Below are 13067 nucleotides of genomic sequence, written 5' to 3' on the forward strand. Positions count from 1 at the left end.
ACAAAAATCCAACCAACCAAATCCCACCTGGTTTTACAAACTTTGACAGAAAACAAGAAACATTATATAAAAAGATATTTAGTGCCTTTTTAAAATAGAACAGTTACAAAAACCAAAGGAAGCCCTGTGCTGCCTCTGACAGATACATCTATCTCTTTCCCCATAATTAAACAAGGAAGTGTACTTTACACCATTAGAAATCTATTTCTACAGCTGACCTGCCTGAAAAGAGAGGTGGATGAGGCAGCATGTAACATCTGATATTGACTTGCTGGAATGTGTCCAGAGAAGGGCAACAAAGTTGGTGAGGGGCTTGGAACACAAGCCCTATGACGAGAGGTTGAAGGAGCTGGGGCTGCTTAGCCTGGAGGAGGCTCAGGGGAGACCTTATCACTCTTTACAACTAACTGAAGGGAGGTTGTAGACAGGTGGGGCCTGGTCTCTTCTCCCAGGCAACCAGCACCAGAACAAGGGGACACAGTCTTAAGCTGTGCCAGGGGAGGTTCAGAGTAGACGTTAGGAAGAAATTCTACACAGAGAGAGAGTGATTGCCCATTGGAATGTGCTGCCCGGGGAGGTGGTGGAGTCACCATCATTGGAGGTGTTTAGGAGGAGACCTGATAGGCTGCTTGGTGCCATGGGTTAGTTGATTAGATGGTGTTGGATGATAGGTTGGATGCAATGATCTTGAGGGCCTCTTCCAACATGGTCTATCCTATCCTATCCTATCCTATCCTATCCTATCCTATCCTATCCTATCCTATCCTATCCTATCCTATCCTATCCTATCCTATCCTGTCTCAGATCATGCATTCACAGAAGGTACCTGTTCATTGATATGCAAGAATACTTTTTTCAACATTGACCTAGCATTCTCTCTGAAACAAAGCCTTTGCCAGTTACACTTTTCTGACAGGAAGATGAAGGATTCAGGAAGAAGTATTTTTAGAGCCTAGAGTAATAAAATATTGAATCCATGTTCTTTTTCCATTTTTTATATTGCTACAGAGAAAAACTAGAAAAGTGAAAACATATCTGGAAACACACCAAATTAGCATCTGTGAGCCCGAGGGCACTGAACTGATATTAAATTCAAAATCCTGACAACAGAATTGCCTTAAGAGTGAGAGCAATGGAAGAGGGCAGAGTGAAGGTTGCTTGGGCAGCCCTACTTCAGCCAGCTTGAGAATCTTGACCTGGTGCAACTTGTTTGTTTCCACAACGCTTCTGCCATACTCCAAAGGGAAATTATTCAGTGCACCTGTCTATCCAGCTATCCCAGAGCTTAATTGAAGCAAACTGTGTAAGCTCTGTACAAAACCAATTCCCTGCCACATTTGGGGAATTCTTCATCTTGGTACCCCTCACAGAACAGCAGCAAGGCAGAACTGGAGGAATAACTTTGTTTTACAATTGGAAAAGAAAATGAACCAAAAAAATACCAGAAGCATGTGGTAATTCTGGATGTTCAGTTCAAGACCTTGAATAACGTTTGGTAGATAATGTGCCATGCTAAACTTTTGAAATACAGCTGCCACCAGCAGCAGCTGCAAGAGGCCAGGACTTCTGTACAGCAGATTATCTCCTCTTACGCAGCCAGAAGAAGAAGCAGCACCTTTTGTACCAAGCTTTTTTATGGTGGCCACAGAATGCCAAGCCTGCCAGAAGACTTTTATAGCAGAAGCAGGCAAAGATCAAGCTCTCCAGGTCAACATTTTACTGTTTTAACCTTTTCTTCTTCTCTCAGGTCATAATTCGATGGTTATTTTTACCTCAGTGGTGATCAAAATAGAGCTCCCACATGAAGAAATGGCTTGTCATCATGTAACCAAAGCCAAAACATTTGCATTCAAGATTAGCAACCTTTTCTGTCAGGAAAAAAACCACCCACCTACCCATTTTTTTTTTTTTTTTGCTGTTTTATACACAAATACAAAGTGTGCAGTCTTTGTTAGGAGGCAAAAGAAATAAAGCACTTTCTACAGAAGAAGGTTTACTGTGCTGTTAATAGCACTGCTTCACAAGAGGTGGAATTCTTAGATTTCCACAAGTCACCCCAATGCTGAGCTCTTATTTCTAGTACAGACCACAAAAACTACTGTTACACATACCACTTAAAGGTAAAATAGAGAAGGAACTGCTAGCTGATTTTATGGAGGGACATCCAACTGTGTATCCACCAGCACAGTCATGCTGGTGAGACAGGATGTGCTGAAAATACTGTAGCTTTCTCATTTCTTTATTGTCATGAATTATTAGTAGTGCAGAGCTTGAAATAGTATCATAGTATCAGTCGGGGTTGGAAGGGACCACAAGGATCACCTAGTTCCAACCCCCCTGCCATGGGCAGGGACACCCCACACTAGAGCAGGCTGGCCAGAGCCTCATCCAGCCTGCTCTTAAACACCTCCAGGGACGGGGCCTCGACCACCTCCCTGGACAACCCATTCCAGGGCTTCACCACTCTCATGATGAAGAACCTCCTTCTCACATCCAGCCTGAATCTCCCCACCTCCAGCTTCATTCCATTCCCCCTAGTCCTATCACTACCTGAGATCCTGAGAAGTCCTTCCCCAGCCTTCCTGTAGGCCCCCTTCAGATACTGGAAGGCCACAATTAGGTCACCTCAGAGCCTTCTCTTCTCCAGACTGAACAGCCCCAACTCCTTCAGCATGCTGAAAAAATGGGTCAGAGCTGTAAGGTGGACACATCTAGAAATGTTCCTACAGTAATGATGTTTTTCTCACTCCCCCAAAACAATTTGGTATTTTACTAGTCTGTCCTCATAGGAGAGGTGCTCCAGCCCTGGTAATATCTATCACAATGACAAAAGAACTTCTCAGAACATCTTCCAGACATATCAGAAGAGTTTGAGTTGATTACTACATGAACACATATATGCAAAGTTTCTCTTCAGTACTTCAGACACCACAAGTCAGTACAAGTGAGAACTTAAGAGTTTTTGCCTATTACTTATGGAAAACACAGCAGCCAGTGGCTGTTCTGCAAAGACAAGAAAAAAAGTGACCCTTCTCTGCAAGCAAGTCTCTACTGAATGTGCAAGACTGATGCCATTAACCTGCAGAACAAGCTCAACAGTCACTTAAGTCACATAGGTAGCCTGAAAAGCTAGCAAACTGCTTTCATTGGGGATGGAGGGGTGTGTGTGTGTGGGGGGTGTGATGAGAGCCTGGCTATCTGCTACTCATCACTTCTACAATTAGATTAATTCTCTCCACCCATGGCCTCATCTATCACTTCAGTTAATGCTTTATACTCAAATGGTGATTGGATTTGCCAGCTCAGCATCACTGTAATTACCACTCAAAGCAAGGCGCTGTTTCATCAATTCTGTTCCAACTTTACTTGTCCTAAGAAGAAATCCAATATGCACCAGTCTACAGTCATTAATACTCTGGTGCTTCTATGCTTTCTGGATCTTCTTTTAACCACCTCCACATTAAAAAGGAAAAAAAAAAAAGAAGTTATTAAAAATATATCATGAACTAACCAAATATTAAGTAACAGCCAGCATGAAAGACAAGCCCAATTAACACAAGAAGGTGAGACACAGACTATGCTAATAGCATATAAAATGTGAATGGAACAAAATACTTCTATTCAACAAAAGGCATTACATAATGACTACAATTTGGGGATGTCTTAGTTTAACCTATAAAGAAAAGCAATTAGGTTTTTGTCATTAAAATCCTTACAAAACCACAGAAGTTCTCAGAAAAGCTGTACCATTTGTTATACATTTTGGAATAGGTATGAAGCACTGTATTTCAGTTGCTCATAGGTCTACTAAAAAAACAAATCAAGATGTGAAGTTCTGACCAATTAGCTGAAATATTGCATTACAAAAATCAGAGCACCAAATGAATTCAGGTTCTCTAAAACACCAGTTCAGTGACACACAATCCATGTAGTGCAGAATTCACCTATTTCAGTAACTGGCTTTAACCTATACTGACAGCAAGCTTCAGAGGAGGGGGGAAAAAAACCAGAAAAACTAAGTTTACAGTTTATAGTGTTAATTTTAGAGCACTGAATCCCAATTAGGAACAATTTGTATTAGGACAGCTGATAAGAACACTGCCACCGGCGGTGCTCCTCCCTGGTCCTGTGTCAGACAAACGAGTTGCCCACCAAGCAGACCCTAAGCCACTGCAAGAGGCCTAACACTGCCCACACAAGGTTCAGTTTTCCTTTATTTTTCAGGGTTATGAACAGTCTAGAACTCAGTCTGCACAGTATGGAAAAAGGGAAATCTTTTCATCCATCCAAATGCAAGTCATTTCCTGCTCCTAAGTCACAGCCTGCAGTACAGAGCCTTTGTCCAGCTTCACATCTGGTTCAGCTTTAGCAGATCAAGTGCTGGGGAGTTTTAATTTTGTTTTAAAACATTTTGGGTTTTTAAAGAATCATTTAGGGGAGTCCAACTGGAGTATTTCTCACTGAAATATCAGAAGTTGACTTTTGGATGTAATGAAAAAGCTTCCATCAATGAGAATGTGCTGCTTATTTTAACATGAGTGACACAGTAGCATGAACACAGATGGATAATCAGAGACAAAAAATGTTAGAGAGTATGTTTCCAATGAAGAATTTATCCTCTGTTGCTTCTCTTCTTTTTTTCTTTTTTTTTTCAAACCAAGCACATGTTTTTAGCTGCTGGCCACATTCTTCTTAATGCACCCCAGGATACCATTGGCCTTCTTGGCTTCAAGGGCACATCACTGTCCCATGGATAACTTACTGTCCACCAGGACTACAAGGTCCTTCCTCCATGGAGCTGCCCTCCAGGAGGTCAACCCTGCATCTGTGCTAGTGCATGGGGCTGTTACTCCTCAGGTGCAGGACTCTACATTTAATCTTATCAAACCTCATTAGGTTCCTCTTTGCCCAGCTCTCCAGTCTGTCTAGGTCTCATGAATGCCTGTGCAGCACTCTGGTATATCAGCTAATCCTCCCAGTTTGGTATCACCAGCAAACATGCTGAGGGTACACTCTATCCCCTCACTGATGAAGGAAATTTCCCAAACATGAAAATGACTGAACCCCATCAAATCTGACTTTCAAAATTCTCATACTGACTCTTGTGTATCACTACATTTACTTGCTTACATGTTGCTTTCTAGACTTAGGCAGTTTTGATGAACATGTACCACCAGCAGACATCCCAGCTGCCTGTCTGCCTGCTTTGCATCAAGAAGTGGCATGACACGCCACTTGGGTATGTTGTTGTACCAGGTCAGGGCACATATGACTGTGGCCAATTTAAACACATCTTGTGACAGCCTGATTTAATGACAGTGCTCTGGGAAATTTTCATTTTACCTCACACGAGGCTGAGCTTAACTTGCAGACATTTCTGAAGGGAAGACACTTGGTAAAATGTGTGTTGACATCTTTGTACCACTTAAGTCACAAGTCATAAAAAGAGCTAGAAAGCTTGAGAAATGAAATGTACACTCCCTGCATGACAGGCGAGGATCTGTAACCAATTACTCAGCAGAGCAGTTCTATCAGGCCCTTGTGACTTCTCTTATCCAATCACTGGAACAAGAATGACAATTAAAAGCATAGGGTCTCACCTGGAATTGAGTCAGAACAACAGGCACATTAAAAACTACTGTCAAGTTTTAAAATAATTTCAAGATTTCTTGGATTAGAGTTGGAGAGGGCAGTTAAAGTAATTTTTTCCAGATAGCAGTGACAGCAACCAACCCCTTTGTGTCCAGTTCTGGGCCCCTCAGTTTAGGAAGGATGTTGACTTGCTGGAGCGTGTCCAGAGAAGGGCAACGAAGTTGGTGAGGGGCTTGGAATACAAGCCCTATGAAGAGAGGCTGAGGGAGCTGGGGCTGCTTAGCCTGGAGAAGAGGAGACTCAGGGGTGACTTTATTTCTCTCTACAACTACCTGAAGGGAGGTTGTAGACAGGCAGAGGTTGGTCTCTTCTCCCAGGCAGCCAGTCCCAGAACAAGAGGACACAGTCTCAGGCTGTGCCAGGGGAGGTTCAGGCTGGAGGTCAGGAGGAAGTTTTACACAGAGAGAGTGATTGCCCATTGGAATGGGCTGCCTGGGGAGGTGGTGGAATCACCATCACTGGAGGTGCTCAGGAGGAGACTTGACAGGGTGCTTGGTTGCATGGGTTAGTTGATTAGGTGGTGTTGGATGATAGGTTGGACACGATGATCTTGAAGGTCTCTTCCAACCTGGTCTATTCTATTCTTTTCTATTCTATTCTATTCTATTCTATTCTATTCTATTCTATTCTATTCTATTCTATTCTATTCTATTCTTTGTGGAGTCAAAAATGGACACAACACTTCTCTTTCTTTTTCTTGCAACACCTGGGAGATGAGCACTCATGCTTAAGCTCAGCCTGGTACAGGGTTACAAAACCAAAGAGCAACATAACTAATATCCTATGTGGCACAAAGTTCTATTTTAGTTTTACCTCATAGATCCCTAATTATCAGCACAAAGTGGACTGCAGCCTTTTGGATTATTGATTGTAGTAAAAAAACTCTACCATATTAACTATTCTAATGGCAAGTGTAAACAAACTATAAAACTTTACCTGGCAGAAGTTTATGAGAAACTGTAAACCAGACCTTTATGAAATACACTACTCCCTACAATGTGACAACACTACCCTATCATTACATCAGCCTGAAAATACATTTTATACACCAGACAGATTACATTAATTCAGCCTCACCTGGTGAGGGAAAAAAAACAATGAGCAATTAAATCTACTTTGAGCCTTGAAAATATATTCAGGTTGTCTGGCAAAATAAGACTTGACTGAAGGTACTATTTTCTGCTCTTGAGCCATAGGTCTTAAAGAACAGCTTTCTATATAATCCTCAACAGTGAGACTTACTTTGCTTTGGCTTCCTTGCTGGGAAAGAAGGAAAATGACAGCAGCCTGTTTCTCTGGTGGAAAGGAAAGTGTGGGAGTGACACAAGATCAAGAGAGGTATGAGACAGATTTAGACAGAGAAAACCTGCAAGTTTCCAGCTTGGCCATCACTCCTAAAAATGTTCAACCTTGGACATCAAGGACAGTGAAGCTTCCAGGCAGGAGGGCCACCAGGCTGTGCTGAGTCTCAAGGACAACCAGAGCTTGCAGGTCATTTGACTGAGCTGTGGCTATGCAAGGGGAGCTCTGCAGCTATATTCTATATTGAAAGCCAGCACCTGAGCCTGGCTGTCCTTCACAATCTTCAGAGCAAATTTTCATTAAAGCATGGGTAACAGCAAGGAACATCACTGCTCAAAAATGCTCATGACCTCTTAGTCAGAGTTATACACTATTGCAGCATGAGCATCATGTGATATAATTTCAAAAGCATGGGTAGATCCTGCCTCTTGACCTCATGAACAAAACAAGGGGTATATCACACCTGTCAGCAAAATAAGCCCTCCCTCCTTTCTTCAAGTACTGCCAACAATCCACAGCACAAGGCAAGCCACATCATTTTATGTCCAGACCCAGACGGTGGGCAGATGCTAGGTAGGAAAAACATCCATCTGTGGTGACGTGACAGCCCACACTGCCTACACGTGCCCTCCAATGGTGAGGATAAAATGTGCTGCTGAGCTGTGCTTCCTCCTGTGCACAAGGAAACACCCACAACAACACAAAAAAAAGAAGATGCAGTGCTCCAAAGACAACTGTTAGAAGTAAAGACACAACACAGCCTGAAGAAGGACATTTACAAAATGTGGCTTCCTCTAAAGATTCAGAATCATAAATACAAGTAGGTTAAAACTCAGATCTGAATGGTTTGAGGTATAAAGTTACTTCAAGATACATCATTTACATTTGTTGGATTCTGCTTTGTCATGACAGAAGCTTTGAGAAACGAAGATATAATCATTTACTTTTCAGGTCAGCACCTCTGCCTCAAACATGCCACTTTGACTTTGGCACCTTAAAACAGCCACAGACCTTCTGAAGCCCCATGTGGTGAAGTATGTGGCAATCACTGTGTCCACCAAAGCAAACACAAGAATTCCCCAGAATGAGTAAGTGCCTCTCCTTGAAATGCATAGCATTAGCAGAGTGTCCCCTTCCTTTTCAGCTTCTTTCTCCTCCTATCTCACAATCCACTTAGACTAAGACATATATGTTTATATACACACAAACATAGGCTCATATATGTATGAATACCCACATACAAAATTTGAACTACCAACTACTGCTGCATAAGAAATGAGTAATTTTTTTGGGGGTTTTTATATGACTAAATTTCAAAAGTATTTCTGGCTCCAGTACACATAGTTTAAATGAAGTTGGAAAGCTGAAGAGGCAGCAAGAAGTAAGAGTGAGTCATTGTAACAGAGCTACAAATTGCTTGGCTCTTCATTTGCAGTTGAAGTACAAGTGCCCCGTAATAGGACCCTTTCATTTCTCTTTTGCATGCATTTCTATGGAAAGGGAAGGAAAAAATAATCAGTATTTGCTTGGAACTTCAGAATTGGATTCACATGCAATTACAGCTCCTATTCCTAGAGGATAGAAAATTTATGAAGTTATTCTTGAACTCATCTCTTCGGATATTAAAGTGCTTTATGATGAACAGAACGGACTAGAATAGTAAATTAAATGTTCAGTGAGAAACATGAATAAATGGAGAAATAAATGGGATTCATCTTAGAAACAGAACTACTCTATACACACCCCTGTGAGATCTTGCATTTGAAATATTTTAGGACTCTTTGATGGAATGTATGAAACAAAATATTTGTACGTGTGCAGGTTATATAGAGGGATGTATAATAAGATATATAGTCAGGGAGTGTGTATGGTTTTTCCTTTATATATGTACATATATAAGTAAATTTGTCTCAATTAAAACAAGATCTGCACTGGTATCTTATTCTAAGAGAACACATTCCATTCAAAATCTACAAGGACTATACAGAAGTGACACAGCAACGATTCAAAAGCTGCTTTATGAATCCCACTGAAGGGGTTATAAACTGGGACACTGACAGCTCTTGGAAGTACAAGGTGGAGAAAAGCCTGAAGGTGTCAAGGTGGAAGGTGTAATGTTGCTTGATGCAGGATTCTGGCATCAAACAGTTCCGACAATTCACTCCCACTTAGGAGAAAATTGGAAATCACAATAGGGAAATACTTGGTTTAGTTAAATGTATTCCACTACTCACAAAAAACTCTTTCACTACAACACTTATTAATGATTTGTCAGGAAAAATTTAGATCATAGAATGGTAGGGGTTCAGAGGGACCTCTGGAGATATCTAGTCCAAAGCCCTGCCAAAGCAAGGTCTCCTAGGGCATGCCACAAAGGAACAGGTCCAGGAAGGTCTTTAAAGTCTCTAGAGGAGACTCCACAACCTCTCTGGGCAGCATGTTCCAGTGCTCCATCACTGTCACAGTAAAGTTTTTCCTGATATTGATATTCCTCCACCAGGGAGGTGGTGGAGTCACCCTCCCTGGAGGTGTTCAATAGGAGACTGGACGTGGCACTTGGTGCCATGGTCTAGTCATGAGGTCTGTGGTGACAGGTTGGACTCGATGATGCTCGAGGTCTCTTCCAACCTTAGCAATACTGTGATACTGTGATGAAGGCATCAAAAGCACAATAACTACATTAATAATAAACTTTCCTGCAGAAAGTTAAAAATAAACTAGTAGAACATTGATCTTTTCAACTGCTGTAGGTGCAAGCTCACATAGCAAGGAACTCTTCCACACTGAGGTGTTCTAGACAGATTTTTGGCAACTTCAGTAAAATGTGAATAACAAGTTGAAGGGTAAAATGACACTTTTACCTTCCATCTGCATAGTCTGCATCTGCACCTCCCCACCAGACATCTGAATCATCATCCTCAGCATCAGCTGAATCAAGGTTGTCACTTTCCTCTGCTAGCGGGCAGCAAACGAACTCCACACCACGGAACTTGTCGATTCCACAGGGAAGCAGCATGCCATAATCGTGCAGATTCATACTCTTCTCACTACAAGACTACAGAAAATAGAAAAGAAACAACAATATTGTCATGGAGGAAGCTTTAAAAAATGTCCTAGATCTTGAGAAAACATATAGGGCTGGACGCTGCTGTGGGGGGTTGAAGCTGGTGAGCTGCATGATGTCTGCATTTCAAAACAATTTAGAGTGGTCATATGTGCACTGCAGCTCCCTACCTGTGTCTCTTATGACCTTTGCAAACAACAAGGTCTCTCCTTCCCCTCCCCTATAGTGTTTCTCAGCATAGAAAGACTTGTCTTCTTCCGTATACGAGACAACTCCATATCCTCTTACCTGAAATCCTCACAGGCACTGCCTAGGAAACAGGTAACTTGAAGGAAGGCAGCATGGTAATTTTATGTGTTAATCCTGATGTATGAATGCTATTGTTCATGACACAATAGATTGGCATTTAAAATATATGACACACTGGAAACACTGTATATGGTCTGACACTTCTGCCAGTACAGTACATTCTAGCCTTGTTTGGGAAATATGTCAGTCATGCATAATTATACTTCAGGGATACAGTGATGTAGGACAGGTGAAAAAAGGAAGAGTCTGATCATGCACAGTGATGATGTTCTTCTAGGCTAAGCCATTCCAAGTTGGTAAGTACTTAAAATGGACTTGAGTTTGTCTGCGTGAAGGTTGATGCCTTAAACACTTCCATTGGAGGGGCAACAGTTTGCTTCAAGCAAGAACTGAAAATGTGGAAAGCTGCTGAGCCTATTTCTATTCTTCTTCTGCAGAAGATGGGACAATATACAAGCAAACTAAGGGGTTCTGAACCAGTTAAGTAGCCAGAAATCTTCTTGAAACTCATCTGAGTTTTTATGCCTGCAACCACTCCACTTAAGGACAAAAATGTTCAAAATGCACCAGGAATTACAACATCAGGTTTATTTCTGTTTCAGTAAAGCACCAGTAAATTCTGTGCTTGACTGCAAAGTGTCTTTGGCTAATCCTGTGCCTTATCTGCTTTCCTACCCTTTAACGATGAATTTTACATACTGCATTCTTTGAGGCCTCTTTCACCTCTGTTGAAGCACCTACCACACCAATATCCACACCAAGGACAATGACAAAGGCAAAGCTTAGGCACTAGTGATCAATCTTTAGTTCCAGGGGAGCACTAACACAGGAAGCAGGAGGAGGCATAAATTATGGTGGGGATGTGAGTGGATGTAAGGCAAAAACCATTGCTATGAAACAAGATCAATGTTCAAAGGTCAACATTAAGTATACAATAATGGATTCTGATGTGCTCAGCAGTGACTCCCATTTCCTACCTAATAAAGTAGGGCAACAAGCCATTCACTCAAACATTACATACTTGGCTTTGTTTTCTGTGTCACTGCTATATTTAAACTTCCCTTCAGAAGGCTGACACATCTCTAAAGAAAGAAGGCAGGAAATTTTAAGACAGATGAACATACCTCTTTAGCAACGGTATGCCAGTGCAGGTGAGTTTCACACACATCCATCCTTTCCTGGTGAAGGAACTTGCACTTGTCTGGTACCAGAAGGGCATCACTCACAAACTCACCCACTGAAGGAAAAAATAAAAGATGGCAAAAACGTTAATTTTACTTCCAGAATCTCCATCCTGCTAAACCTTTAGTTGGGCATAAGGCAGTTTTCATGAATGAGTGAGAGAGTCTATTGCAGAGAACAGAAGAGTTTCTAAATGGTGCTTCCATTATCACCCCCTTAAAACTTTCAGTTTAAAAGTAGCTCCTGTCTTTGGTCTCAGGTGCATATGACATTATGAAAACTTCAGCATAACTTCCATATATCCAGTATGAAATGTGCAGGACCCATTGAAGAAGTGTGTGGTGCAACATTAAAGCAGAAGGTAGTGGGTGCAGATCCAGGAAGGGGAGTGCAGTGACAGAAGAGAGAGTTACATTTTCTATCTGAGTAGCAGTAGGGAGAGGGTTTGAATTGTTTTGAAATGCTTAGCTTTTCAACATAAAACAAATCTGACACCAACTCATTGTTTCAAGCAGCTCTACTGAATTACAGCACTAAGAGAAACACACTCCATTTTGTTACTTTTTTAGATGTAGCCCCTTTATTGCAATCTCATTTCATCAGCCAGATGAATTGAAGTCAGCCCAGAAGGCTGTTGAGCAAGTGGAGCTCATCAGCCACGGAACAGGATGATTCATGGATCACTTGAGTATCTGGTAAGACTGAAGTGGGGGAAAAGGGCTCTTTGCTAAGGACATAAATGACCAATGAGATTGTGCTGGGTTTAGCAGTAGAACAAAAATTTACACACCGATGAAAGGAACAATGTTCATAACTTTAGTATTGACAATTAACAAAAAAACTCAGCTGACAATTAACATTAATTATAGTACTAAAATTACTGCAATTCTGTATGGTACTGACACTGCAATTAAATAACCTCCAAACCCCTCAAAGATACTGTCTGGGTTTTGAGCCTGACATTGGCTGCCAAAAATAGCCTGTCCTGGGTTAACACAGTCTGCTCCCACAAGCCCCACCTCACACACAGACGGGAGGGAAAGTAACACAAAAAGCCCCTCTGGCTTGAAAGAAAGAGCTCAATGAGATAATACAATGCACAACTACCATAGCCATTTTCACAGAAAACCACAGAAAAAAAGGTGAAGCAGCAGCAGAAGCCAGTGCCCTTCCCCATAACTCACAGCTAGCCCAGCAGAAAAGACCAACACCCCAAAATCAGAAACTGGAAGCAGCAACTGGAAACAGGAAGCCTTTGTTGTTACAATCTGAACTTCAAATGCCATAATACTTTGCCCCAGCCAGCACTTTCCTTTTGAAGCTGTCATGCCTTCAGCATGACATTGAATATTCATCCACAGATCAACTTAACCCATGACAGTTTGGGCTTTTTAAAGAAAAAAGTACAGAATACTTCCAAGTTGCTATACTGAACAGATATTGCATTGTGAAAGCACATGCTTAAATCTTCAGCTCCCTGAAGCACATCTGTCTGTAACCTCCAGAAAACTACAGCCTGTGTATAAAATAAACAAACTAAGGTGGCCCAATGGCTGCA

General features: G+C 41.6%; 1 protein-coding gene across 3 annotated transcripts in view; it reads right to left on the reverse strand.

Moving 5' to 3' along the window:
* Window positions 1-13067, reverse strand: part of APP (amyloid beta precursor protein) — a 236614-nt gene that overhangs the window by 109323 nt on the left and 114224 nt on the right. For all 3 annotated transcript variants that reach the window (XM_068144469.1, XM_068144468.1, XM_068144470.1), the window contains exons 4-5: window positions 11452-11564; window positions 9816-10009 (exon numbers count right to left, since the gene is read on the reverse strand). In XM_068144469.1, coding sequence (XP_068000570.1) covers window positions 9816-10009; window positions 11452-11564 — 307 coding nt within the window. The remainder of the gene's footprint in view (window positions 1-9815; window positions 10010-11451; window positions 11565-13067) is intronic.

This window comes from Melanerpes formicivorus, unplaced genomic scaffold (genome assembly GCF_026170545.1).
Source record: "Melanerpes formicivorus ecotype bairdi unplaced genomic scaffold, bMelFor1.0.p_v2 SCAF_11, whole genome shotgun sequence".
NCBI lineage: Eukaryota > Metazoa > Chordata > Aves > Piciformes > Picidae > Melanerpes > Melanerpes formicivorus.